This window comes from Hyla sarda, chromosome 10, assembly GCF_029499605.1.
Source record: "Hyla sarda isolate aHylSar1 chromosome 10, aHylSar1.hap1, whole genome shotgun sequence".
In the NCBI taxonomy this organism is placed as follows: domain Eukaryota; kingdom Metazoa; phylum Chordata; class Amphibia; order Anura; family Hylidae; genus Hyla; species Hyla sarda.
Window position 1 is genome coordinate 84785546 of NC_079198.1, and position 27494 is coordinate 84813039.

The 27494-nt window shown below is 44.3% G+C and overlaps 1 protein-coding gene across 1 annotated transcript in view; it reads right to left on the reverse strand.

Moving 5' to 3' along the window:
• Positions 1–270: 270 nt before the first annotated feature.
• Positions 271–27494, reverse strand: part of LOC130293516 (indolethylamine N-methyltransferase-like) — a 66980-nt gene continuing 39756 nt past the window's right edge. Inside the window, exons 3-5 of the mRNA XM_056542310.1 lie at positions 8459–8666; positions 8229–8273; positions 271–869 (exon numbers count right to left, since the gene is read on the reverse strand). Of these exons, the coding sequence (XP_056398285.1) occupies positions 431–869; positions 8229–8273; positions 8459–8666 (692 nt within the window). The 3' untranslated portion in view covers positions 271–430. The remainder of the gene's footprint in view (positions 870–8228; positions 8274–8458; positions 8667–27494) is intronic.

Below are 27494 nucleotides of genomic sequence, written 5' to 3' on the forward strand. Positions count from 1 at the left end.
GTTTGTTAGGGTGGGCACAGCAGCCTCTTCATTATTAATATCAATCTGTGCCCCTGCATACCTACATTGTTCCTTCAAACAGATGGCCTGCGTGGTAGCAGACACTTCAACGATTTGATATTACAATAATAACAGGATAACCATAATAACCTTTATTAAACTGTATGAAAAGTGCAAAGTGGGGCTCAAAAGTAAACAGCACGCACCTCAGAAAACCTCTTTTATAATTCAAAAAAATATAATTTGACAGATATAAAGTAGAATTCGGCATTTTATTGATTTTCAGGTTTGACCGTAAAGTAACAGATTCTTACTTTAGTACACTATACTTGATTTGGAGAATTAAGTACATTTCTGCCACCTTCTGGTTTTAAGGTAGTAATGCACACTGCAGTAATGCATCCATGTTTAAGAATTGAATGAAACTGTTTTAGACATCTTTGACTTTTTTTGCCAGAATAAAAATGCCAGAGGTGTGATTGCAAATATCAAACATAGGTTTATCAAATTCTCTTGGGAGAACCTCCAAGTCTTCAATGACAAACCCAGTATCTGTTATGACTTTCCTGAGAAATGGCTCACTTAGGTTGATGAGAGAGAATTCCTTGTTTCCACATCGGAAAATGGTGCTTCCCAATATGCTACCAATGATTAAATGACCGCCCACCTTCAGCAAGGAAGAGAGATTTTTGATGACGTTTTTGTAAGCCACTTCATCTTTGCAGGCGCATTCAAGGCAACCTACTGTCAGGACGCAATTGGCTTTGGGTAAGACGAGTGGGTGAAGAGGGTTGCTCTTGGTGACATCACATGGCACCACTCTTTTCAATGTCTTCCTCAATTTTTCTTCCTTCTCAGCAATTTTTCCCCTAAGAAAGAAATAGAATGTATTACAGATTTTATAATTGAAAGAAGACTACAATGTCCTTCTTTTTTTCAGGGGTACCCTCTGTCTTCCTTCGAGGTTTAAAGAGGACCTCTCCTGACCTACCGTATTTTTCGCCATATTAGACGCACTTTTTCTTCTCCAAAACCGGTAGGGAAAAGTTGGTGCGTCTTATACGGCGAATACACACCTATCGGGTCGGTCCCTGCGGCCATCAATGGCCGGGACCCGCGGCTAATACAGGACATCACCGATCGCGGGGATGCCCTGTATTAACCCTTCAGACGCGGCGATCAAAGCAGACCACTACGTCTGAAGTGAAAGTGACACTAACCCGGCTGCACTGGGAGGGACCTTACCTGCCTCCTCGGTGTCTGCTCCGTGCCGGGATCCCCTGCATGGCCGGCCCTCTCCTTCATCGTCATCACGTCATCGTGCACGCCGCCCCGTCATCCAATAGGAGCGGCGTGCGTAGCGGCGTGATGGTGGCGACAGAGAGCGAGGATACCGGGCAGCAGAAATGTTCCGGAGCGATGGGGACACCCCGGGGACGCGGCGACACCAATGGAGGGCGACATCCAGGGCAGCGGTGACGAGAGGTGACAGGTCCGGAGCAACGGGGACATGTGAGTATTATCTTCTATACCAGTGGTCTTCAACCTGCGGACCTCCAGATGTTGCAAAACTACAACTCCTGGCATGCCCGGACAGCCAACGGCTGTCCGGGCATGCTGGGAGTTGTAGTTTTGCAACATCTGGAGGTCCGCTGGTTGAAGATCACTGTGACCTATACATTGTATTCTAGATTTTCCTCATTTAAAATTGGGTGCGTCTTATATGCCGGAGCGTCCTATAGGGCGAAAAATACGGTATCTATTTTCATAAATACTTACAATCTGCATGAAATAACCATTTGGAAGGTCTTTCCTTATAGCTCTGTGTTGTTTCTCTATTTTATTTCCTACAGAGTTATGACTAAATAGCCAAATGGGTGTTACCTGTTGGGGGTGTGCCCATACACTCTGAGACTATCCAATCGAAGATGACAGTATATGACAGTGTGACCACACGCCCCCAACTGGTGAGACCCAAATGGCTATTTAGTCACACATTTCAAGAAAGTATAACAGACAATGGCAGAACAGACAGCAATAACAAAGGATTTTATGGCAAGACAAGACGCTTCGTATTATGCTATTTAACTTCTTTACTGAAACTCAGCAGCCAATAAGTATTGTAAGTATTAACAGAAAAAAGACTTTTTTATAATATAACAAAGGGTATGTGAACATGCAACCTAGGGTGCAACCTAGTATGAGGTCCCGTGCCATCAGCCAATCATACTGCATCACAGATAATAAAGGTGACCAACACACAGGTATCTCCCTTCTTCTTTGCTGCTCAGCAGAGTGACTAGATAAGTATAATTTTCTCTCACAAAATTTACTCATTTTATGGTCATTTATTTATTCTCATTAATTAACTATTAATAAATTGTCCTTTCCTCTATTATTCACACCTTTATCCCCTACATTTACACCTTCTGTATAAAATTTTGTATATATACTTCCACTACGGTTCTTTATCCTTCATTCAGCATATTCTGCTCGTTATTCCCGGTTTTACCCGATTATTCCGGTATCCGTTACCTCTCCGTATGCCTCTTATCCCCTCACCTTGTTCCTGTCTCTCTCTTCAGCGCCATAATCGCCATTGTCGCAACTCGCGCGCTCCTATACTTCTCCGGCGCTTGCGCAAGTCTCGCGAGACTTGCTGACAGAGAGGTTGTCCTCTGTCTAGCGTCCTCGGGATTTCGTCATTCTCCTCAGAGTGACGGAACCCGAAGGACGCATAATTCTCCTCACAAATCTCCTCACAAATCTTCTCTTCACAAAAGTTCATTCATGTATCCTTTTCTTTTAAAAAATAATAATTTACTTCATTTCTTAACTTATACTGCCACCCGGTGGCTGTTTTCAGTATATATTTCTTCATATATTTCTTCATTTATTTCATTTCAGTGAATTCTTTCATATATCTTTAATTAATTATTTTGTAATTAATTTAATTATGTGTGTATAAGTATTATTCCTTAATTTTATTCCTTCAGATACCCCTTTTGTGTCCCTATCCACTTATCATTTCAGAATGTCTGAGGAAAATAAAAATGTATCCACTGAAAATGTCCTTCCAGAAAATTTGCAATCTCTGGTGGACGCTTCTATTGCCAAGTCCATTAATACAGCGGTACAATCCGCAGTCTCTGCCCTACAGGGCTCTATTGATAAATCAGTATCTCTGGCCATAGCCCGCTCTAATTCAACCAATGTGGGTTCTTTACCTCCCCTAACTCCTTCGGACCAATTCTGGTCCCCAGAAGAGTCAGTGTCCCAATTGGCTAAGGGACTTAAGGGGCCAGGTAAGGCAAAGTCCAAGAGACGCCATTCTAATGACGGCCCTTACTCCTCTAAACAAAATAAAAATACCTCAGGAGTACGCCAAGATTCATCACATTCTCAAACTATAGAATCTACCCATTATTCTAACTCTAGTGGTTCTAAACCACAAGATTTACCCTCAACCCGTGAGGAAGCTCAATCCAATAGGGTTAAGAAATCAGGCTTCAGGGCCAAACCAAACTCCTTCAGGGTATCCTCCTCCGATGAGTCGGCTGACTCGGACATTGAGGACATTGAGGAGATACTATATGTTTCGGAGGACAGTGATCCCAATCATGACGACCCTGGCAGTCAATAAGAAACTAAGTTAACTGAGTCGGGTGACGCATATTTTGACCCAGCATTGATATGTCATCCACGTTCTGGGGAATGGCTTCCAAAAGAAAAGGTAGCCGAATTTATTTCATTGTGGGCCAATAAACCACTTGACAAACCATCACGTAATAAATTAAAGGCAGAATGTCCCAGACCAACTCTGCCAAATAATGCCTCTCATACCCCAGAACTAGATCCCCTCATTGCTAAATTTCTGTTTAAAACAGGTAACAATCCAAAAAAGGGAGTGGATAGAAGTTTCAAGTCCTGTCAGGACAAGTTAATGGACCTATTGGGTCCTCTGACAAAAATTCTAAATTTGGCAGAAGAGGCATCTACTTCTGATACGACGGTGGATCCCGAAACCCTTAAAGGGTGGGCCCAAAGGGCCATATATATTTTTGGGAATGCTAACGCTTCCCTCTCCAACGAGCGTAAGCGCTCCATCCTATTAAAAATAGAGCCCCAACTAACCAATTTGGCCACGGTAGAACCACCAAATCCTACCAAAGGCATGCTCTTTGGTGATGATTTTATTAAAGAGCTAAATAAATATGTCGGCCTATTCTCATCCCTGAATAAGGCTCAAGTATCATTGAAAAAAGTTTTTTCCCAACGGGTTTTTGGGAAGGCCGGAAGAGGTCGGGGCCGCTTTTCCGGCCGTTCATCCCAAAATCAATATCACAGAGGCTCCTACTCCCATACATCACAATCCTCAGGCCATTCCTCCGCCCCCCCTCCCCCCTTCTTCCCATACAGGGGCAGACCATGGAGGGCCAGAGGTCACAGAGGAATCCCTCGTTCAAGACCTCCCACAGGTAAGCCTACCTCAGTCTTCTTCCCAAAATATTCCGCTGGGGGGAAGACTCCTGTATTTTTCCCACAATTGGACTACGATTACGTCCGACTCCTGGATCCTAAACACGGTCCAGGGCTATCAAATAGAATTTGTCTCTCCACCAATACAAACCCACTTACCACATCCGATTCACTTCTCTCAAACAGACAAAACTCTTATAGATCAAGAAATCAGAGAATTATTTGCCAAACAGGCAATTATTCCGGTTCCATTCCAATCACCAGGTTTTATCAGCAATCTTTTTCTGGTGAAAAGAAAGATGGAGGTCACAGACCAGTGATCAACTTGAAACTCTTGAACAATCTAGTTATCTATCGCCACTTCAAAATGGAGGGCATACATCTACTAAGAGACATCCTATTGCAACAGGATTGGCTTGTGAAAATAGACTTAAAAGAGGCATATCTCACTGTTCCAATTCATCCTTCCTCTCAGATTTTCCTACAATTTCTTTGGGAAAACCAAAAATGGCAGTTTACTTGCCTTCTTTTCGGCCTATCATCAGCCCCTTGGTGCTTTACAAAACTACTGAAACCAGTAGTAGCTTCTCTCAGAAGTCGAGGAGTTCGTCTTATCATCTATATAGACGACATTCTCCTTATGTCCCAATCAAAAGAGTTACTTTTGCTCCACTTGAACTGGACCCTATCTCTTCTTATTCATCTAGGTTTTCTGATAAACTACAAGAAATCAATCCTAATCCCTTCTCAGAACCTAGAGTTTTTAGGCTTCATGATCAACACTCAGTTGACCACTCTAAGTCTTCCTTCAAGGAGATTAAAAACCATTCGGAAGGAGATAAAACAAATTCTCCGCAAAGATATAATTTTTTTGAGAACGATTGCTCGGATTGTAGGCCTCTTATCAGCCTCAATTCAGGCCATTTTCCCGGCTCCCCTTCACTACAGGGCTCTTCAACGTTTAAAGATTCGTCATTTAAGGGAAGGTCTCGGTTACTCCGACGAAATTCCCCTATCTCCAGAAGCCAGAGAAGAACTCCTCTGGTGGCTCACTCACATAGAGTCCTGGAATGGAAAAGCAATTTTCCACCCGAATCCGGACATCATTATAGAATTCGATGCGAGTCTTTCCGGATGGGGAGCTCGCTGCGGTTCTCTCTCCACTAGAGGGAAATGGTCCCAGACAGAATCTCAACTACAAATAAATTACCTGGAACTTCTAGCAGGATTTTTTGCTTTGAAGAGTTTTGCAAAAAATTCCTCCCATTGTTGTATCCTCCTTCGTATGGACAACATTTCTGCTGTCCAATACATCAACCACCTGGGAGGTACGAATTCCAAAATTCTTGCAGACTTTGCCAAAGATTTTTGGCATTTCTGTTTGGACAAAAACATAATTCTGAAAGCAGAATACTTACCAGGGATTTCCAATGCAGTAGCGGATTGGTATTCACGCTATCTCACGGACTCCAGCGATTGGAAACTTCTTATTCCGATCTTTCAATCAATCAATTCTTTATGGGGTCCTCTTCACATAGATCTCTTTGCTTCCCGTTTGAACACCCAGTTACCTCTGTTTTTCAGTTGACGTCCAGATCCAGAAGCTCTAGGGGTGGACGCCTTCCTGCAATCCTGGCCTCAGAAAACCCTGTATGCTTTTCCTCCATTCAATCTAATTCCACGAGTTCTTTTTCAAACCTTGATCCAGAAAGCCACGCTAGTTCTTGTAACGCCACTCTGGCCAACTCAATCGTGGTTTCCCCAAATCTTACACCTGCTCATAGACCTTCCCCGTCTCCTTCCTTCCTCTCACGATCTCCTCTTAGATCCTCAAGGGAACTACCACCCTCTGATTTTAGCGGGCCATCTACCTCTGGTGGCTTGGATGATTTCGGGTCGCCAAGATCTGACTTCCAGTTTTCAAAATCAACTCAAGACATCCTTTCAGATGCATGGGCCCCGGGTACCAAGTCAGCTTACGGATCAGCCTGGAGACTTTGGTCTCATTGGTGCGATCAACGACACTTGGATCCCTTACGAACATCTATATCCTATATCTTAAATTTCTTATCAGAATCCTTCGATGCTGGTAAAGCCTACAGGACAATCAATCTCTATCGCTCAGCAATCTCCTCTAAACACCTTCCTATAGATTCCATCCCTGTGGGTAGACACCCTTTAGTTTGCCAACTTCTAAAAGGTATACGTTTTCGTAGGCCTCCTCTTCCTAAATATAATTCTACTTGGAATGTAACAGTCGTGCTTGATATGTTTATTTCCTGGGATGATAATGATAATTTATCATTAAAATTCCTATCCTTTAAACTCACTACCCTTTTATGGCTCATCCTGGTCAAAAGGGTTTCTGATGTTAAATCATTAGATATATCTCGCAGACAGTTTACACCTCAAGGTGTTGTTTTCTCAGTATATCGGCATACTAAAACAAATCTCCATTCTGTTTTTTACCCTTCGTTTCCGGATAACGAAAAACTTTGTGTTGTACGTTGTCTTCATTCTTATGAATCCCGAACTGAATCTCTTCGGAGTCCATCTTCCTCCCAACTATTAATCTCCTTTTGTAAACCTCACGCTCCAGTTTCCTCCCCCACTCTTGCTAGATGGGTTAAACAAACCATGCACCTTGCTGGTATTGACATTTCCAAATTTACAGCTCATTCTACCAGAAGTGCAGTCTCCACCAAACTTTTCCAATCCGGCGCTTCTCTTTCAGATCTATTGAAAGCGGCCAATTGGTCCTCTAATTCTACTTTCAAAACCTTCTACTTTAGACCTGAATCTCATGTTTCTATGTTATTATTGTGATAAGATTCATTGTTTATTACTTTTATGTTTATTTCGATTAAGCTTTGAACTAGCATAATACGAAGCGTCTTGTCTTGCCATAAAATTGAGAATTTTCCTATCTTAAGTGACGGAAAATTGGGATTTTATTAAAGACAAGACGCGAGTATTATCCCTCCCTAAACCCATCCCTATAACATGTCCTATATTTCTAATCTTCCAACAGCTCCACAATAGGATCCAATCACCGTTGGACACCAACTTTGACGTCACCTCATGGGACCTGCATTCATTTGACTTCCATTTCTCCCTGCATTATCTTCGTGATCAACTTCCTGTACCTCCTATCACCTTGATGATTGCTGCAAAGAAGAAGGGAGATACCTGTGTGTTGGTCACCTTTATTATCTGTGATGCAGTATGATTGGTTGATGGCACGGGACCTCATACTAGGTTGCACCCTAGGTTGCATGTTCACATACCCTTTGTTATATTATAAAAAAGTATTTTTTCTGTTAATACTTACAATACTTATTGGCTGCTGAGTTTCAGTAAAGAAGTTAAATAGCATAATACTCGCGTCTTGTCTTTAATAAAATCCCAATTTTCCGTCACTTAAGATAGGAAAATTCTCAATTTTCTAGAATGGGAATTTTGTGGCTGCAGGGAGTATTTACTAAAACTGACTGGTCAGTAGTGTTGAGCGGCATAGGCCATATTCGAATTCACAATATGTCGCGAATATATGGACGAATATTTGTCATATATTCGCTAAATTCGCATATACGTAATATTCGCATTTTATTTTCGCATATGCGCAAATGCGCGTATGCGAAAATTAACATATGCGAAAATTTGCATGTACAAAAATTTGCATAAGCCAATTTTCGCATATGCGAAAATTAGCACGCCAGTCTTACACAGTATTATTAGAGCCTTCTTACACCACACAAGCTGGAAGCAGAGAGGGATGATCACTGTGATGTGCACTGTGAAAAAAAATAAAAATAAAAAAATAAAAAGGACTATTCGTAATTACGAATATATAGTGCTATATTCGCGAATATTCCTGAATTCGCGAATATGCGATATTCACGAATAAAATTCGCATTGCGAATATTCGCGAGCAACACTACTGGTCAGGAGGAGTCACAGATCCTCTTGGAGCACTTACCTACGACCTTCTAAATCACAGACAAATTTCAAAGCAGGCGTCCAGTCAAACAATCCAGGCTCATTCTTTCGCCATTTCTCCAGGTACTCCCTGTTGCGATCTGTATAATCTGCAGCAGTAATTTCCTTGAAGGCCTCACATGCAGACAATTCCTGGTAAATGGCAGGACCAGGACCAATGTCAACCATCAAGTCCCCTTTTACACCACCTTATGAGAAAACACAGCAATAAATGGAATTCAACATTACATCAGATGACATGAACTGTCTGGCTATGTGGTAGCTTTATGACAACAGAAGAACATTGCTATTTTATTATCCATTTTTAACTATGAGTTCCATGTCCCTCTCTCTGAGCACACTGTTTAGTCTTCTTTCTCATAATTTGTATCCTGCATCATATTTGGATTTTGCTGATTCTGTGCACTACTAACTAATACTAACTCTTGTATGGGGTTAGACAGGAGAAACGAGCAGGGAAATATGGTCTTAAAGGGGTACTCCAGTGGAAAACATTTATTTATTTTTTAATCAACTGGTGCCAGAAAGTTAAACAGATTTGTAAATGACTTCTATTTAAAAATCTTAATCCTTCCAGTTCTTATCAGCAGCTGCATGCTTCACAGGACATTCTTTTCTTTATGAATGTCTTTTTTTGTCTGACCACAGTGCTTTCTGCTGACACCTCTGTCCATTTCAGGATAGGATTGCTGTGGGGATTTGCTCCTGTTCTAGACAGTTCCTGACATGGACAGAGGTGTCAGCAGAGAGCACTGTGGTCAGACAGAAAAGAACAACTCAATTTCCTCTGTAGTATACAGTAGCTGATAAGTACTGGAAGGATTAAGAGAAGGAATTTATAAATTTTTTTAACTTTCTGGCACCAATTGATATAAAAAAAAAATCGGAGTACACCTTTAAGTTCTAATGTAGGTAGGTGACTGGGTGACATAAATACTCATTGGCTATGATTGATATGTTCTGTTACAGTAGGATGACTAACTCTGGATGCTGCATATTCTCACACACAGTAGACATACAGCAGACACACAAGGCTTCCCCGCAGCAGTCCTGTATGTGCAGTGAGGTTTGGAGGCATGCACATGCATCACAGTCACATTGGCACACTGGCCACACGTCCAAACTGCACTGAAGATGCAGCACTGTCGCAGGAAAGCCCGGTGTGTCTGCTCTTAGAACAATATGTAGCATATTTCCCGCTGCGCAGCAGATTTGGTGCAGTGTGAAATACGCTGCGTACATGCAATGTGGGATCTTACCCTCAAACAGCATTTTATAAGAGATGAGACCTAGCATCATATCTTTCTATCTATCTAGCAAAGAAAAATAAAAATAAAAATGAAAATGTAGCCAGCACCTAAACCCAATACACGGGTGCACGCTGTTGTGGCAAGTACAAAACATGTAAAAAAAGAAAATGGCAGCAGCACACTTGGTCAACAAAATGGAGGCTCTTAGCGCACTTTTTGATCAAAACGTGTCCCCCCATCCACCACGTGGAGGTGGCCTCTTATCGGATGGGTCCCTAAACACTCACCTACCTCAGGCTGGGTGACATGTTGGATCCACTAACGATCCAAACCACCTCCTGTGAAAATAGGGGAGGGGATGCACGGCTATAGAGGGAGCCACTCCCCCCAAATTTGCACAGCAAAGGAAAAAAAAAAACTGAAAATGTAGCCAGCACCTAAACCCAATACACGGGTGCACGTGGGTGAGTGTTTAGGGACCCATCCGATAAGAGGCCACCTCCGCGTGGTGGATGGGGGGACACGTTTTGATCAAAAAGTGCGCTAAGAGCCTCCATTTTGTTGACCAAGTGTGCTGCTGCCATTTTCTTTTTTTACATGTTTTGTACTTGCCACAGCAGCGTGCACCCGTGTATTGGGTTTAGGTGCTGGCTACATTTTCAGTTTTTTTTCTTTTTTTTTTTTCTTTGCTGTGCAAATTTGGGGGGAGTGGCTCCCTCTGTAGCCGTGCATCCCCTCCCCTATTTTCACAGGAGGTGGTTTGGATCGTTAGTGGATCCAACATGTCACCCAGCCTGAGGTAGGTGAGTGTTTAGGGACCCATCCGATAAGAGGCCACCTCCGCGTGGTGGATGGGGGGACACGTTTTGATCAAAAAGTGCGCTAAGAGCCTCCATTTTGTTGACCAAGTGTGCTGCTGCCATTTTCTTTTTTTTACATGTTTTGTACTTGCCACAGCAGCGTGTACCCGTGTATTGGGTTTAGGTGCTGGCTACATTTTCAGTTTTTTTTTTTTCTTTGCTGTGCAAATTTGGGGAGAGTGGCTCCCTCTGTAGCCGTGCATTCCCTCCCCTATTTTCACAGGAGGTGGTTTGGATCGTTAGTGGATCCGACATGTCACCCAGGCTGAGGTAGGTGAGTGTTTAGGGACCCATCCGATAAGAGGCCACCTCCGCGTGGTGGATGGGGGGACACGTTTTGATCAAAAAGTGCGCTAAGAGCCTCCATTTTGTTGACCAAGTGTGCTGCTGCCATTTTCTTTTTTTACATATCTATCTATCTCATATCTATCTATCTATCTCATATCTATCAATCTCATATCTATCAATCTATCTATATATATATCTCATATCTATCTATCTCATATCTCATATCTATGTATCTATTTATCTATATATCTAATATATATCTATTTATCTATCTATCTAATATATATCTATTTATCTATATGTTTCATTTCTATCTCTCTATCTATCTCATCTCTCTCTCTATCTCATATCTATCTATCTCTCTCTCTACATTACATACAGTACATGGACACTGTTTTCTGACTATTCTCACAGCGAGCGCTCCGGCCTCCACCTCCGGACCGGAGCGCCCGCTTCCTGTGTTTCCCCTTCTGGGGTCCCGGTGTCTCCCGGTCAAACACACTGACCGGGAGCACGGGTCTAAGCCTGGCAAGGACGTGGCTAGCGTGGCGGCTGGTTCCCGCTCACGCGCCGCGTCCCTGTTAAGCTTACCTGCTCCCCGTGCGGCACCCCTGGTTCCTGGTTCCCAGCGTGCACGGCCCCACTCTCTAGGGCGCTCGCGTGCCGGCTTCAGTAAATTTAAAGGGCCAGCGCATCAGTAATTGGTGCGCTGGTTCCACACCTCCCTTGTCAATTCCCAATAAAAGACACCTACCCCTTCCTGCCCTTGCCGGATCTTTGTGCCTTGTGCCTCTGAGAAAGCGTTCCATACAGTGTTATTGCCTAACCTGTTGCCGTACCCTTGCTACCGTATACTCGCATGTGAACCCTTGCCGCCTGCCCTGACCTCTGCTACGTCCGACTACGCTCTTGCCTACTCCCTGTGTACCACGCCATGTCAGCCACCAGAGAGGTCGAGTTGCTATTGGAGGATACGACCTGGTGATTACCGCCGCAGCAAGTCCATCCCGCCTTGCGGCGGGCTCTGGTGAAAACCAGTAACCACTTAGAACCGGTCCTCTGGTACAACCCGCGTCATCGCCTCTCTGGTTCAGAGGATCCACTTCCAGTCCTGCCGGTACGTGACAACTATCTTGTAGTTACATACACACTTTGAAATCTACACCAGCTGCGAGCTGAAGTACATTTCTAATATAATTTATAATACTTTCTTGTGTAAATTATGTACAATCCACTGCACTGTGGGAGCCACCATTCTCTCTCCCGCTGAGCCGTCACACTTTTTTCAAAGAGAGGCATGACCAGCATAAAAAGGAAAAAGATAGATAGATATGAGATGGATAAATAAATATGAGATAGAGAGATGAGATAAATAGATAGATAGATATGAGATAGATAGATATGAAATAGATAGATAGATATGAGATAGATAGATAGAAATGAGATCGATAGATATGAGATAGAGAGATAGAGATGAGGTAGATAGATGATAGATAGATGATAGATAGATATGAGATAGATAGATAGATAGATATGAGATTGATAGATATATAGATATGAGATAGATAGATAGAAATGAGATAGATAGATATGAGTTAGATAGATAGATATGAGATAGAGAGATAGAGATGAGGTAGATAGATGATAGATAGATAGATGATAGATAGATATGAGATAGATAGATAGATATGAGATAGATAGATATATAGATGTGAGATAGATAGATAGAGCCAGCCAAAACATCACTGCTATTGAAAGGACACTTTCTATGAAATAAATTGAACCTTTATCACATTGGTTCTGTGGAGAGATCATTTTTCCTGCCTGAAGTGTGTGGATTACTAATCAGGACCCCCAGATTCCGCGTGCACCATTTCCTTTGGAGCTTACTATCTACGGGTTGTGCTGTATTTCTTGTTTTGTCTAGATAGATAGATAGATAACTAGATCGTTAGATATGACATAGATAGATAGATAGATGATAGATATGAGATAGATAGATAGGAGACAGAGATTGATAGATATGAGATAGTAGGTAATAGATAGATATGTGGATAGATAGGATATAGATAGATAGATACATATATACATAGATAGGAGATAGATAGATATGAGATAGTAGATGATAGATATATAGACAGATAGATAGATAGAAGATAGATATGAGATAGATAGATAGATATGAGATAGATAGATATATAGATATGAGATAGATAGATAGAGCCAGCCAAAACATCACTGCTATTGAAAGGACACTTTCTATGAAATACATTGAACCTTTATCACATTGGTTCTGTGGAGAGATCATTTTTCCTGCCTGAAGTGTGTGGATTACTAATCAGGACCCCTAGATTCCGCGTGCACCATTTCCTTTGGAGCTTACTATCTACGGGTTGTGCTGTATTTCTTGTTTTGTCTAGATAGATAGATAGATAGATAGATAGATAGATAGATAGATAGATAGAAATTGGAAATATCCGCAGCACACTGAGTAGTAAAATCCAAACAAGTTTTATTCCATCATAGTGAGGGTGTCCAGAACAACGTTTCAACCAGCTCCCTGGTCTTTTTCAAGCTCAGCTGAGCTTGAAAAAGACCGGGGAGCTGGTTGAAACGTTGTTCTGGACACCCTCACTATGATGGAATAAAACTTGTTTGGATTTTACTACTCAGTGTGCTGCGGATATTTCCAATTTCTGCTAACATATGGATCCCTGACCCGGGTCTGGACTCTGCGTGCACCGATCCTTGTTTTCCTAGGGTGCTGCTCTCCTTCTATTATATAGATAGATAGATAACTAGATCGTTAGATATGACATAGATAGATAGATAATAGATAGATGATAGATATGAGATAGATAGATGATATATAGATAGGAGACCGAGATTGATAGATATGAGATAGTAGGTAATAGATAGATATGTGGATGGATAGGATATAGATAGATACATATATACATAGATAGGAGATAGATAGATATGAGATAGTAGATGATATATAGATAGGTAGATAGAAGATAGATAGGAGATAGGTAGATAGATGGGAAGATAGATAGATAGGTAGATAGGAGATAGATTGATAGATAGGTAGGTAGATAGGCAGCAGATTTGTGTGCTGCAGTTTTATACAATTGGTAATCCCCTGGTCTAGCTTTCTACACTTGCACGCATCTTAAACTACTTTTTTGGATGCGCTGTTCTTCTTTAAACTGTATATAGTTAGATACATGCATAATACATATGTAAGAAACTGTTTATTTTGGATACAGTCAACTCATTGTAAACATGTAAAGTATTAAAGTAATTACCTGATGTAAAAGCTTTGTGCAATTTTCTCAGAATGAAATCTAAATACCCATCTTTAATGAAGACTCCAGACTCAGCCCCATAATATGTATCTAAATAAATTTGGGGGTCGAAATTATCTTGGTAGACCAGCGGACCTGTGAAAGTAGATGCCATTTTCCTTGACACAGCAGTCTCCTGTAGGTGACACCTGGATGTGTCCAGCTCCTTTTATAGCTTTGCTCAATACTGTTATCAAATTGGCCACTCTCATATAGCTGTTAATAAGTAAACACCTTGGCACCTATTTTTGCACTTTATGGTTGCACTTCACATTTTAAAAGTAAAATGATCTGCAAACAATCACAGACATGGATTCAATGTAAAACACCACTTAGTATAGACACCATTCGAGTTAGGTTAAAACATAACTTTTACTGATATTAGTAAAAAATAATAATAAGGGGTACACACATGGATCGGGGGCATACGGAAAAAAGGGGTACAGGTGAAGCCCTATTCTTAAAGTCCCTAATAAATTCTACTCCTAATATAAGTGTGGAAATAGAAAAAGAACAATAAATAGAGGGGTAGTACAATACAATCTTAAAATTGTGGTAGGTCTCTTTTACCTACGCGTTTCACCCTCCTTAATGAAGGGGGGACTCATCAGGGATAAGAGAACCACAAAAGAAAAACTAATTATACAAATGAGTGTACCTCATAAGACATATACAATAAAGCAATCAATAATATGATAGAGGGTGACAAAAGTAAGCAGGCGTCTCCTCCTGGGCTGGTGGGAGGAGACAGTGGTCTTTAACGAGCAAGTCCATTCCCACTACCTTGAACATGTCATATACTGATGCCGATATATTGATGACATTGCGATTATTTGGTCAGGTACGGTCAATTCCTTTAAGAAGTTTGTGGCCGATCTAAACATCAATAATCTTGGCTTAAAGTTCACATTTGAGATTAATCAGAACTCTCTGTCATTTTTAGATGTCCAACTGGAACTAAATATTCAGGGATCCCTGTATACGAAAATTTTCCGGAAACCCACTGCTGGAAATAACATTTTGAGATGGGATAGTCATCATCCCATCCCTTTAAAGAAAGGGATTCCGAAAGGCCAATACCTGAGAGCACGCAGGAACTGCTCAAATGAGGTATCTTTTAGAACTGAGGCTGATCAAATGAGAGACAGATTCAAATAACGAGGCTACCCGGATAAGGTATTGAAAGAAGCCTATGTGAATGCTAAACAACAGATGAGGACGCAGTTGCTACAACCAAGAGAACACTCTACATCGGTAGAAAATCATTCTCATATTATCGCAAACTTTGATGCAGCAGCAGGTGAAATTAGCCAGGTTATCAAAAAATATTGGCCAATATTAAAATCTGACACACTTGTGGGCTCACTGGTAGAAGATCATGCCTCTATTACCTACAGGATATCCAAAAACATCGGGGACATTCTGGTACATAGTCACCTGACCACACCACAAAAAATGGGATGTTGGTTGGATGTAAAAACTGTAGGTACCTATAAATGTGGGTCTTGCAAGGCTTGCAATTTTGTGAAGGTAACAAAAAACTTCAATCGATACACGGATAATGAGACCTTTAAAAACTTCCATTACGCTAACTGTAAGACCAATAATGTGGTCTATCTAGCCACCTGTAACTGCCCTAAAGGCTATGTGGGCAATACACAGGGAATTCAGGAGGCGCATCCTTGAACATGTGGGGGATATTAAAAATAAACGCGACAAAACTTTGGCGAATCATATGCACAGGTTTCATGCCAGTGCCCCCCTCCAAATTCAATTTCAGATGAAAGAAACTGTTAAACTAGATACTAGAGGAGGTGACATGGACAAATTACACTTACAAGCGGAGGCCAGATGGATCTATCGCCTCCATACGGTTACACCTTCTGGACTCAATGATTGTCTATCATTTACCTCATTCATTTGAACAGCCATATCTTACGGGTTGACATACTCCAGGTCTATTGTGACATGTATCTGAAAAAACTTTCTCGCCATAACATATCTGGTCTATTTGATAGTAATGCAGGCTCCTGTTTGGTCTATTCTATTTTACATATTGTCCATTAATATGTTTCTTTTTATATTCTTTCCCCCCTGACTGTGTTTATACGCTCGACAATTTAGCCTTAAACTAATCATTCTCGCATACATATAGTATGCCTAATATGCCTCCATCTAAGCCAACTACCTTTTACATTCATATAGAATGCTTTTAAAATGATTTGATTTACTTCTATATTCTATCTGTCAATGTGGAACGCTTTGCGTTCCAAATACTGCACATCGGAGGTATATTTTTCGGTTGTGGAACGCATTTTGCGTTCCACGGCCCCGGAAGTGACGGTATCCGTCAACTTCCGGTCCGGCAACTTGCGCCTACTTCCGGTCCGGCTATTTGCGCCTTTTTCGTGTCTGTGGAACGCAGCATGCGTTCCATGAGACCGGAAATAACACTGCCTATCAATATCCGGGCAGGGTATTTAAACCTGAGCACCTACCAAGGCAGTATGCGGCGTCCTCGTGGCACATCCAGATTCTTTACACGGCAATATTATCAGGTTTGCAAATATTTTTCCTTGGTATATCTTTCAATTGCTAGTACTCATGTCTTATTACTAAATCCATGCTGGATTTTACATTATAGTGCGGGATACCACACCGCCAAAGGGCACAATTCTACCACCATCATCAGGTGTAGTTGTTCCTACCATAAATATCTCAGGTAGGATTTTCTTTTGGAATGTTGCTTGTTTGTATTTAATTGGTTTATTCTCTTGAATATAAAAGTTTACTACATACTGTAGTTATGCCGTGATCTTGTTTTGATCTAGAGCCCTAGACTAATATACATCTGTCTCCACTGGATGTGCCACATATTTAACTGCATTACCTTATTCTGGCCTACTATCCAGGTGAGCCATACATACATTCTTGTTAAACACAGTGTTTCCTCTACACCTAATGGGGGTTTATTTGTAATTCCTTCTATTTTCTATTCTCCATTCATTATTGTGATTTGTAGGAATCTGTGGTCATGTATGTGGTTATTTGAATAATATATCTGGCAGCCTGTTGCGCAATATCCAACTTTGGGTCAGCCCTCTAAACATTTTATGGTAAGCCCTCTAAACATTTTATGAGTAATATCACTATTTTCAGCCTACGAACATTTATTTCTAAGTGGAATTTTCTCTCTTTCTCAACAGTGCGGCTGTTACCTTATATATACACAATACAGGATATTATCTGTATAATACCCTCTGAAGCCATACATTTCTGTAGTGGATGTGTATCATCAGTGCATCTGTATTACTTATTGGATGTATATCTTCATTGTATCTGCATTATCCATTATGTAAATTTCACCACATATCTAAGACAGATCTCTGACTAAGACTGACACAGACTTCCTTTCTGAGATGCCTGCTTACTTTTGTCACCCTCTATCATATTATTGATTGCTTTATTGTATATGTCTTATCAGGTACACTCATTTATATCATTTGTTTTTCTTTTGTGGTTCTCTTATCCCTGATGAGTCCCCCCTTCATTAAGGAGGGCGAAACGCGTAGGTAAAAGAGACCTACCACAATTTTAATATTGTATTGTACTACCCCTCTATTTATTGTTCTTTTTCTATTTCCACACTTATATTAGGAGTAGAATTTATCAGGGACTTTAAGAATAGGGCTTCACCTGTACCCCTTTTTTTCCGTATGTCCCCGATCCATGTTTGTACCCCTTATTATTATTTTTTACTAATATCAGTAAAAGTTATGTTTTAACCTAACTCGAATGGTGTCTATACTAAGTGGTGTTTGAAATACTATTCACCAAGAGTTCTTTATCGTTGCAAGGTTGTGGTACCTATTATCCATACCATAAGTTGTGTTTTTCATGGATTCAATGTAGACAAAGTATGTCATGTGTCAGTCTGAACTGTAATACTTCTTGCTAAGAAGAGGAATAACTCTTGAGTCATCCGAAGTGCCGCAGGCGAGATGACATCTTATCTATCCCTTATCCTTTGGATAGGGGATAAGATGTCTAGGGGCAGAGTATCCCTTCAAGAAAGTCTCTCTATCCACTGGAAACAGTCCATATTTCTAGCAGACAAATTTAAAGTGTAGTTGTCATTTAACCACTTAGGGACCACGGGTGTACAGGTACGCCCTCGCTCCCTGGTACTTAAGAACCTAGGGCGTGACTCCAAGAGGCGGATAGACAAACACCATAACATTTGGGCCCCTTGGCTGACTTTTATGTCCTCCCCAGAGTTTGAATCCACCCACTTAGATGATGTGTGACGCTGCTCTTTCTGGTACGGTTCTGACTTGACTGGTCATAAGCTTTTACTTGTTGGAAGGAATTCTGTAGTTGTGAGTGTCCTACAGGGTAAGTTCTTCTTTTTTTTTTACTAGATCACTCTTTTTCTTCCTCACCATCTGAGGAGTCATCCTGCTGCTGCTATTCTTCTTCTTCTTTCCCACTTGTTTCTTGTTCTCCCCCTCTTCTTCTCTCTCTATCTCCTCTTACCCTATGGTTCCCTCCATTTCTCCCTGGCCTTTTTCAGCCTTCACTTCCCCCTCCTCTCCCTTTCTTGCTGTCTTTCTGCTCTACGATCCTATTCTCCCCCCCCCCTTTTCCTCCCATTCCCCTTGCCCCATTCCCCTCCCCCTTCCAACTTCCCCCTCCCCTCGCTCCCCTACCACCCCTTCTCCTAGCCCTGTCCCTGAGATGCTTCCTGCTCCCCCACCCCCTATCTCTCATATGTTCTCCGGTGGATGTGCACTGAGGTGTGATTATACGACTGTCATTTTTCACTTGTGTTGCAATCCCTAGCTGTGATGCTGCGACCCTGCCTTGGGTTGAACTATACCGTGGTCTTCTGACGCTTACTTCTTCTTTCTGTTTGTATACATATCTTGACGTGTCGCTGAGACCCTTGGTTTGTATTTTCGTACGACCAATGTTGCCTTCGGAATAGCAGCTGAAGCCCTTATTTACATTTACGATTATATGAGAATGGGGATAGGGCCCTGTTTATTTACTGTTATGTGCTTGTACACATTTTTTTTTTTACATCTCTTTTGTATTATTATTACTTGCAAAACCTCAATAAACCTTTACTTTAAAAAAAAAAAAAAGAACCTAGGGCGTACCTGTATGCCCGTGGGAATTTCGGTCCCCGCAGCATGGAGACCATACCAGGATGACTGTTGATACCTATCAGCAAGCATCCCGTGCCAATGCCCAGGGGGGTCGTAAGACCTCCCCATGTCGCCGATCACCGCAAATCGCCGATCAATTCAGACCAGCGATCTATGGCGATTTCGGGTCATAGGGGTCTCCGGTGACCTGGAAAATAAGGGGGATCGGGAGTGTCCAAGACAGCCACGATCCCCCTGAAGGGATAGGAGTGAGGTGGCAGGGGTGCCACCCCTCCTATCCCTGCTATTGGTCAGTCAGAAGCGACCGACCAATAGCAAATTGGGAAAGGGGGGTTTAAAGTTTGGTTCCCCCATTCTGCCCACCCACAGTAGTCCAGGCAGAATGGGGGAACCGACGGTGACCGGTGCCGGAGGTCCACTTACCATTGGCGATTGGCAGCGGGCGGCAGAGGACGGCGATGCTGCTCCCTGGTGTGGCACCCTGATGCGGCGATCCTACGGAAGCAACATCTGGAGGGCTACAGTTTTGAGACCACTATACAGTAGTCTCTAAACTTGAGACCTCCAGATGTTGCAAAACTACAACTCCCAGCATGCCCATACAGCTGTTTGCTATTTGGGCATGCTGGGATTTGCAGTTTTGCAACAGCTGGAGGGCTACAGTTTGGAGATCACTATGCAGTGGTCTCTACACTGTGGCCCACTAGATCTTGCAAAACTACAACTTCCAGCATGCCCAAACAGCAAACAGCTGTCTCAGCATGCTGGGAGTTGTAGTTGTGTACCTCTAGCTGTTGCATAACTACATCTCCCAGCATGCCCTTCGATGATCAGTACATGCTAGGAGTTGTAGTTTTGCAACAGCTGGAGGCGCACTGGTTGGAAAATACTGAGTTAGGTAACAGAACCTAACTGAAGGTTTTCCAACCAGTGTGCCTCCAGCTGTTGCAAAAGTACAACTCCCAGCATGCACAGTCTGTCAGTGCATGCTGGGAGTTGTAGTTTTGAAACAACTGGAGGTTTACCTCCGCCCCTCCCCCCCACACATGTGAATGTACAGGGTACATTCACATGGGCGGGTTTACAGTGAGTTATGTGCTTCAAGTTTGAGCTGCGGCAAATTTTCCGCCGCAGCGCAACTCCTAGCGGGAAACTCACAATAAACCCGCCAGTGCGGATGTACCCTAAAAACACTACACTACACTAACACATGATAAAGGGTAATACACTACATATACACCCCCTTACACTGTCCCCCCCCCCAATAAAAATGTAAACGCATCGTACGGCAGTATTTCCAAAACAGAGCCTCCAGCTGTTGCAAAACAACAACTCTGAGCATTTCCAGACAGCCACTGACTGTCCAGGCATGCTGGGAGTTTAGCAACAGCTGGAGGCACCCTGTTTGGGAATCACAATGCAATCCCTAATTTAGACCTCAAATGCGCATGGCGCTCTCTCACTTCAGAGCCCTGTCGTTCAAGGAAACAGTTTAGGGCCACATATGGGGTATTTACGTACTCGGGAGCAATTGCATTACAAATTTTGGGGGGCTTTTTCTCCTTTTACCCCTTATGAAAAGGAAAACTTGGGGTCTACACCATCCTGTTAGTGTAAAAAAATAAACATTTTTACACTAACATGCTGTAGTTGTCCCATACTTTTTATTTTCACAAAAGGTAACGCAATTTCTCCTAAGTATGGAAATACCCCATATGTGGACGTAAAATGCTCTGTGGACACACAAAAAGGCTCAGGAGTGAGAGCGCACCATGTACATTTGAGGCCCAAATTGGTGATTTGCACAGGGGTGGCTGATTTTACAGCGGTTCTGACATAAACGCAAAAAAATAAATACCCACGTGTGACCCCCATTTTGGAAACTACACCCCTCACAGAATGTAACAAGGGGTTTAGTGAGCCTTAACACCCCACAGATGTTTGACAAATTTTCATTAAAGTTGGATGGGAAACTTTTTTTTTTTACTAAAATGCTGGTGTTACCCTAACTTTTTTATTTTTACAAGTGAAAATAGGAAAAAAGCCCCCCCCCATATTTGTAACCCCATTTCTTCTGAGTAAGAACATACCCCATGTGTGGATGTAAAGTGCTTTGCGGGTGCACTACAATGCTCAGAAGAGATGGAGCGCCATTGGGATTGTCTGGGATTAAAGGACACGTGTGTTTACAAAGCCTCCATAGTGCCAGAACAATGGACCCCCCCCCCCACATGTGACCCCATTTTGGAAACTACACCCCTCACGTAATGTAATAAGGGGTGCAGTGAGCATTTACGCCTCACAGGTGTCTGTAATTTTTTATTTACACAGCCCACTGTTCCAAAGATCTGTCAAACGCCAGTGGGGTGTAAATGCTCACTGCACCCCTTATTAAATTCTGTGAGGGTTGTAGTTTCCAAAATGGGGTCACATGCGTGTGTGTGTGGGGGGGGTCCACTGTTCTGGCACCATGGGGGGCTTTGTAAACGCACGTTCCCCCTTAATTCCATTCCAAACAAATTCTCTCTCCAAAAGCTTAATGGCGCTCCTCCTCTTCTGAGCGTTGTAGTGCGCCAGCAGCGCACATGACGTCCACACATGGGGTATATCCATACTCAGAAGAAATTTTCTCCTATTACCCCTTGTAAAAATTTAAACTTTGGGGAAAAAAATGCATTGTCACGATGCCGGCTGGCAGGTAGTGGATCCTCTGTGCCAGAGAGGGATTGGCGTGGACCGTGCTAGTGGACCGGTTCTAAGCCACTACTGGTTTTCACCAGAGCCCGCCGCAAAGCGGGATGGTCTTGCTGCGGCGGTAGTGACCAGGTCGTATCCACTAGCAACGGCTCACCTCTCTGGCTGCTGAAGATAGGCGCGGTACAAGGGAGTAGGCAAAAGCAAGGTCGGACGTAGCAGAAGGTCGGGGCAGGCAGCAAGGATCGTAGTCAGGGGCAACGGCAGAAGGTCTGGAAACACAGGCAAGGAACACACAAGGAACGCTTTCACTGGCACTAAGGCAACAAGATCCGGCAAGGGAGTGCAGGGGAAGTGAGGTGATATAGGGAAGTGCACAGGTGAACACACTAATTGGAACCACTGCGCCAATCAGCGGCGCAGTGGCCCTTTAAATCGCAGAGACCCGGCGCGCGCGCGCCCTAGGGAGCGGGGCCGCGCGCGCCGGGACAGAACAGACGGGGAGCGAGTCAGGTAGGGGAGCCGGGGTGCGCATCGCGAGCGGGCGCTACCCGCATCGCGAATCGCATCCCGGCTGGCAGCGGAATCGCAGCGCCCCGGGTCAGAGGACGTGACCGGAGCGCTGCTGCGGGGAGAGTGAAGCGAGCGCTCCGGGGAGGAGCGGGGACCCGGAGCGCTCGGCGTAACAGTACCCCCCCCCTTGGGTCTCCCCCTCTTCTTAGAGCCTGAGAACCTGAGGAGCAGACTTTTGTCTAGGATGATGTCCTCAGGTTCCCAGGATCTCTCTTCAGGACCACAACCCTCCCAGTCCACTAAAAAAAAATTTTTCCCTCTGACCTTTTTGGCAGCTAAAATTTCTTTGACCGAGAAGATGTCCGAGGAGCCGGAAACAGGAGTGGGAGGAACAGATTTGGGAGAAAAACGGTTGAGGATGAGTGGTTTGAGAAGAGAGACGTGAAAGGCATTAGGGATACGAAGAGAGGGAGGAAGAAGAAGTTTATAAGAGACAGGATTAATTTGACACAAAATTTTGAAAGGACCAAGATAGCGTGGTCCCAACTTGTAGCTAGGGACACGGAAGCGGACATATTTAGCGGAGAGCCATACCTTGTCTCCAGGGGAAAAAACGGGGGGAGCTCTTCTTTTCTTATCCGCGAACTTCTTCATGCGTGATGAAGCCTGTAAGAGAGAATTTTGGGTCTCTCTCCATATGATGGAAAGGTCACGAGAAATTTCATCCACAGCGGGCAGACCAGAGGGCAAGGGAGTAGGGAGGGGGGGAAGAGGGTGACGGCCGTACACCACGAAAAATGGGGATTTGGAGGAAGACTCAGAGACCCTGAAGTTATACGAGAATTCGGCCCATGGGAGGAGATCTGCCCAGTCATCCTGGCGGGAGGAAACAAAATGTCGCAAATAATCACCCAAGATCTGGTTAATCCTTTCTACTTGTCCATTGGACTGGGGATGATATGCAGAAGAAAAATTTAATTTAATCTTGAGTTGTTTACAGAGAGCCCTCCAGAATTTAGACACGAATTGGACGCCTCTATCCGAGACAATCTGCGTAGGCAACCCGTGAAGACGAAAAATGTGTACAAAAAATTGTTTAGCCAACTGAGGCGCAGAAGGAAGACCAGGAAGAGGGATGAAATGTGCCATTTTGGAGAATCGATCAACGACCACCCAAATAACAGTGTTGCCACGGGAAGGGGGTAAATCAGTAATAAAATCCATACCAATCAGAGACCAAGGCTGTTCGGGGACAGGCAGAGGATGAAGAAAACCAGCGGGTTTCTGGCGAGGAGTCTTATCCCGGGCACAGATAGTGCAGGCTCGCACAAAGTCCACAACATCCGTCTCCAGAGTCGGCCACCAATAGAAGCGGGAGATGAGTTGCACAGATTTCTTGATACCCGCATGACCTGCGAGATGGGAGGAGTGACCCCATTTGAGGATTCCGAGGCGTTGGCGAGGAGAAACAAAGGTCTTTCCTGGAGGAGTCTGCCTGATGGAGGCAGGAGAAGTGGAGATCAGGCAGTCAGGTGGAATGATGTGTTGCGGAGAGAGTTCAACTTCTGAGGCATCCGAGGAACGAGAGAGAGCATCGGCCCTAATGTTCTTATCGGCAGGACGAAAGTGAATCTCAAAATTAAATCGGGCAAAGAACAGAGACCACCGGGCCTGGCGAGGATTCAGCCGTTGGGCAGACTGGAGGTAGGAGAGGTTCTTGTGGTCGGTGTAGATAATAACAGGAGAACTTGATCCCTCCAGCAGATGCCTCCATTCCTCAAGTGCTAATTTAATGGCTAGAAGCTCTCGATCCCCGATGGAGTAGTTCCTCTCCGCTGGAGAGAAGGTCCTAGAGAAAAAACCACAAGTGACAGCATGCCCGGAAGAATTTTTTTGTAGGAGAACAGCTCCAGCTCCCACTGAGGAGGCATCAACCTCCAATAGGAAGGGTTTGGAAGGGTCAGGTCTGGAGAGGACGGGAGCCGAAGAAAAGGCAGACTTGAGTCGTTTAAAGGCGTCTTCTGCTTGAGGAGGCCAGGACTTGGGATCAGCATTTTTTTTGGTTAAAGCCACGATAGGAGCCACAATGGTAGAAAAATGTGGAATAAATTGCCTGTAATAATTGGCGAACCCCAAAAAGCGTTGGATAGCACGGAGTCCGGAGGGGCGTGGCCAATCTAAGACGGCAGAGAGTTTGTCTGGATCCATCTGTAGTCCCTGGCCAGAGACCAAATATCCTAGAAAAGGAAGAGATTGGCATTCAAACAGACATTTCTCAATTTTGGCATAGAGTTGGTTGTCACGAAGTCTCTGAAGAACCATACGGACATGCTGGCGGTGTTCTTCTAGATTGGCAGAAAAAATTAGGATATCGTCCAGATATACAACAACACAGGAGTATAACAGATCACGAAAAATTTCATTGACAAAGTCTTGGAAGACGGCAGGGGCGTTGCACAGTCCAAAGGGCATGACCAGATACTCAAAGTGTCCATCTCTGGTGTTAAATGCCGTTTTCCACTCGTCCCCCTCTCTGATGCGGATGAGGTTATAGGCGCCTCTTAAGTCCAATTTAGTGAAGATGTGGGCACCTTGGAGGCGATCAAAGAGTTCAGAGATGAGGGGTAAGGGGTAGCGGTTCTTAACCGTGATTTTATTAAGACCGCGGTAGTCAATGCAAGGACGTAGGGAGCCATCTTTTTTGGACACAAAGAAAAATCCGGCTCCGGCAGGAGAGGAGGATTTACGGATAAAGCCCTTTTTTAGATTCTCCTGGACGTATTCGGACATGGCAAGAGTCTCTGGGGCAGAGAGAGGATAAATTCTGCCCCGGGGTGGAGTAGTGCCCGGGAGGAGGTCGATAGGGCAATCATAAGGCCTGTGAGGAGGTAGAGTCTCAGCTTGTTTTTTGCAGAAAACATCCGCGAAGTCCATATAGGCCTTAGGGAGACCGGTTACTGGAGGAACCACAGAGTTACGGCAAGGGTTACTGGGAACCGGTTTTAGACAGTTCTTGGAACAAGAGGACCCCCAACTCTTGATCTCCCCAGTGGACCAATCCAGGATAGGGGAATGAAGTTGAAGCCAGGGAAGTCCAAGGAGAATTTCCGAGGTGCAATTGGGGAGGACCAAAAGTTCAATCCTCTCATGATGAGATCCGATGCTCATAAGAAGGGGCTCCGTGCGGAAACGTATGGTACAGTCCAATCTTTCATTATTTACACAATTGATGTAGAGGGGTCTGGCGAGACTGGTCACCGGGATGTTGAACCTTTTGACGAGAGAGGCCAAAATAAAATTTCCTGCAGATCCAGAGTCCAAGAAGGCCACTGTAGAGAAGGAGAAGGCAGAGGCAGACATCCGCACAGGCACAGTAAGACGTGGAGAAGCAGAGTAGACATCAAGGACTGTCTCACCTTTGTGCGGAGTCAGCGTACGTCTTTCCAGGCGGGGAGGACGGATAGGACAATCTCTCAGGAAGTGTTCGGTACTAGCACAGTACAGGCAGAGGTTCTCCATACGGCGTCGTGTCCTCTCTTGAGGTGTCAGGCGAGACCGGTCGACCTGCATAGCCTCCACGGCGGGAGGCACAGGAACAGATTGCAGGGGACCAGAGGAGAGAGGAGCCGAGGAGAAGAAACGCCTCGTGCGAACAGAGTCCATATCTTGGCGGAGTTCCTGACGCCTTTCGGAAAAACGCATGTCAATGCGAGTGGCTAGGTGAATAAGTTCATGTAGATTAGCAGGAATTTCTCGTGCGGCCAGAACATCTTTAATATTGCTGGATAGGCCTTTTTTGAAGGTCGCGCAGAGGGCCTCATTATTCCAGGACAATTCTGAAGCAAGAGTACGGAATTGTACGGCATACTCGCCAACGGAAGAATTACCCTGGACCAGGTTCAACAGGGCAGTCTCAGCAGAAGAGGCTCGGGCAGGTTCCTCAAAGACACTTCGGATTTCCGAGAAGAAGGAGTGTACAGAGGCAGTGACGGGGTCATTGCGGTCCCAGAGCGGTGTGGCCCATGACAGGGCTTTTCCGGACAGAAGGCTGACTACGAAAGCCACCTTAGACCTTTCAGTGGGAAACAGGTCCGACATCATCTCCAGATGCAGGGAACATTGGGAAAGAAAGCCACGGCAAAACTTAGAGTCCCCATCAAATTTATCCGGCAAGGATAAGCGTATCCCAGGAGCGGCCACTCGCTGCGGAGGAGGTGCAGGAGCTGGCGGAGGAGATGACTGCTGAAGCTGTGGTAGTAACTGTTGTAGCATAACGGTCAGTTGAGACAGCTGTTGGCCTTGTTGCGCTATCTGTTGTGACTGCTGGGCGACCACCGTGGTGAGGTCAGCGACAACTGGCAGAGGAACTTCAGCGGGATCCATGGCCGGATCTACTGTCACGATGCCGGCTGGCAGGTAGTGGATCCTCTGTGCCAGAGAGGGATTGGCGTGGACCGTGCTAGTGGACCGGTTCTAAGCCACTACTGGTTTTCACCAGAGCCCGCCGCAAAGCGGGATGGTCTTGCTGCGGCGGTAGTGACCAGGTCGTATCCACTAGCAACGGCTCACCTCTCTGGCTGCTGAAGATAGGCGCGGTACAAGGGAGTAGGCAAAAGCAAGGTCGGACGTAGCAGAAGGTCGGGGCAGGCAGCAAGGATCGTAGTCAGGGGCAACGGCAGAAGGTCTGGAAACACAGGCAAGGAACACACAAGGAACGCTTTCACTGGCACTAAGGCAACAAGATCCGGCAAGGGAGTGCAGGGGAAGTGAGGTGATATAGGGAAGTGCACAGGTGAACACACTAATTGGAACCACTGCGCCAATCAGCGGCGCAGTGGCCCTTTAAATCGCAGAGACCCGGCGCGCGCGCGCCCTAGGGAGCGGGGCCGCGCG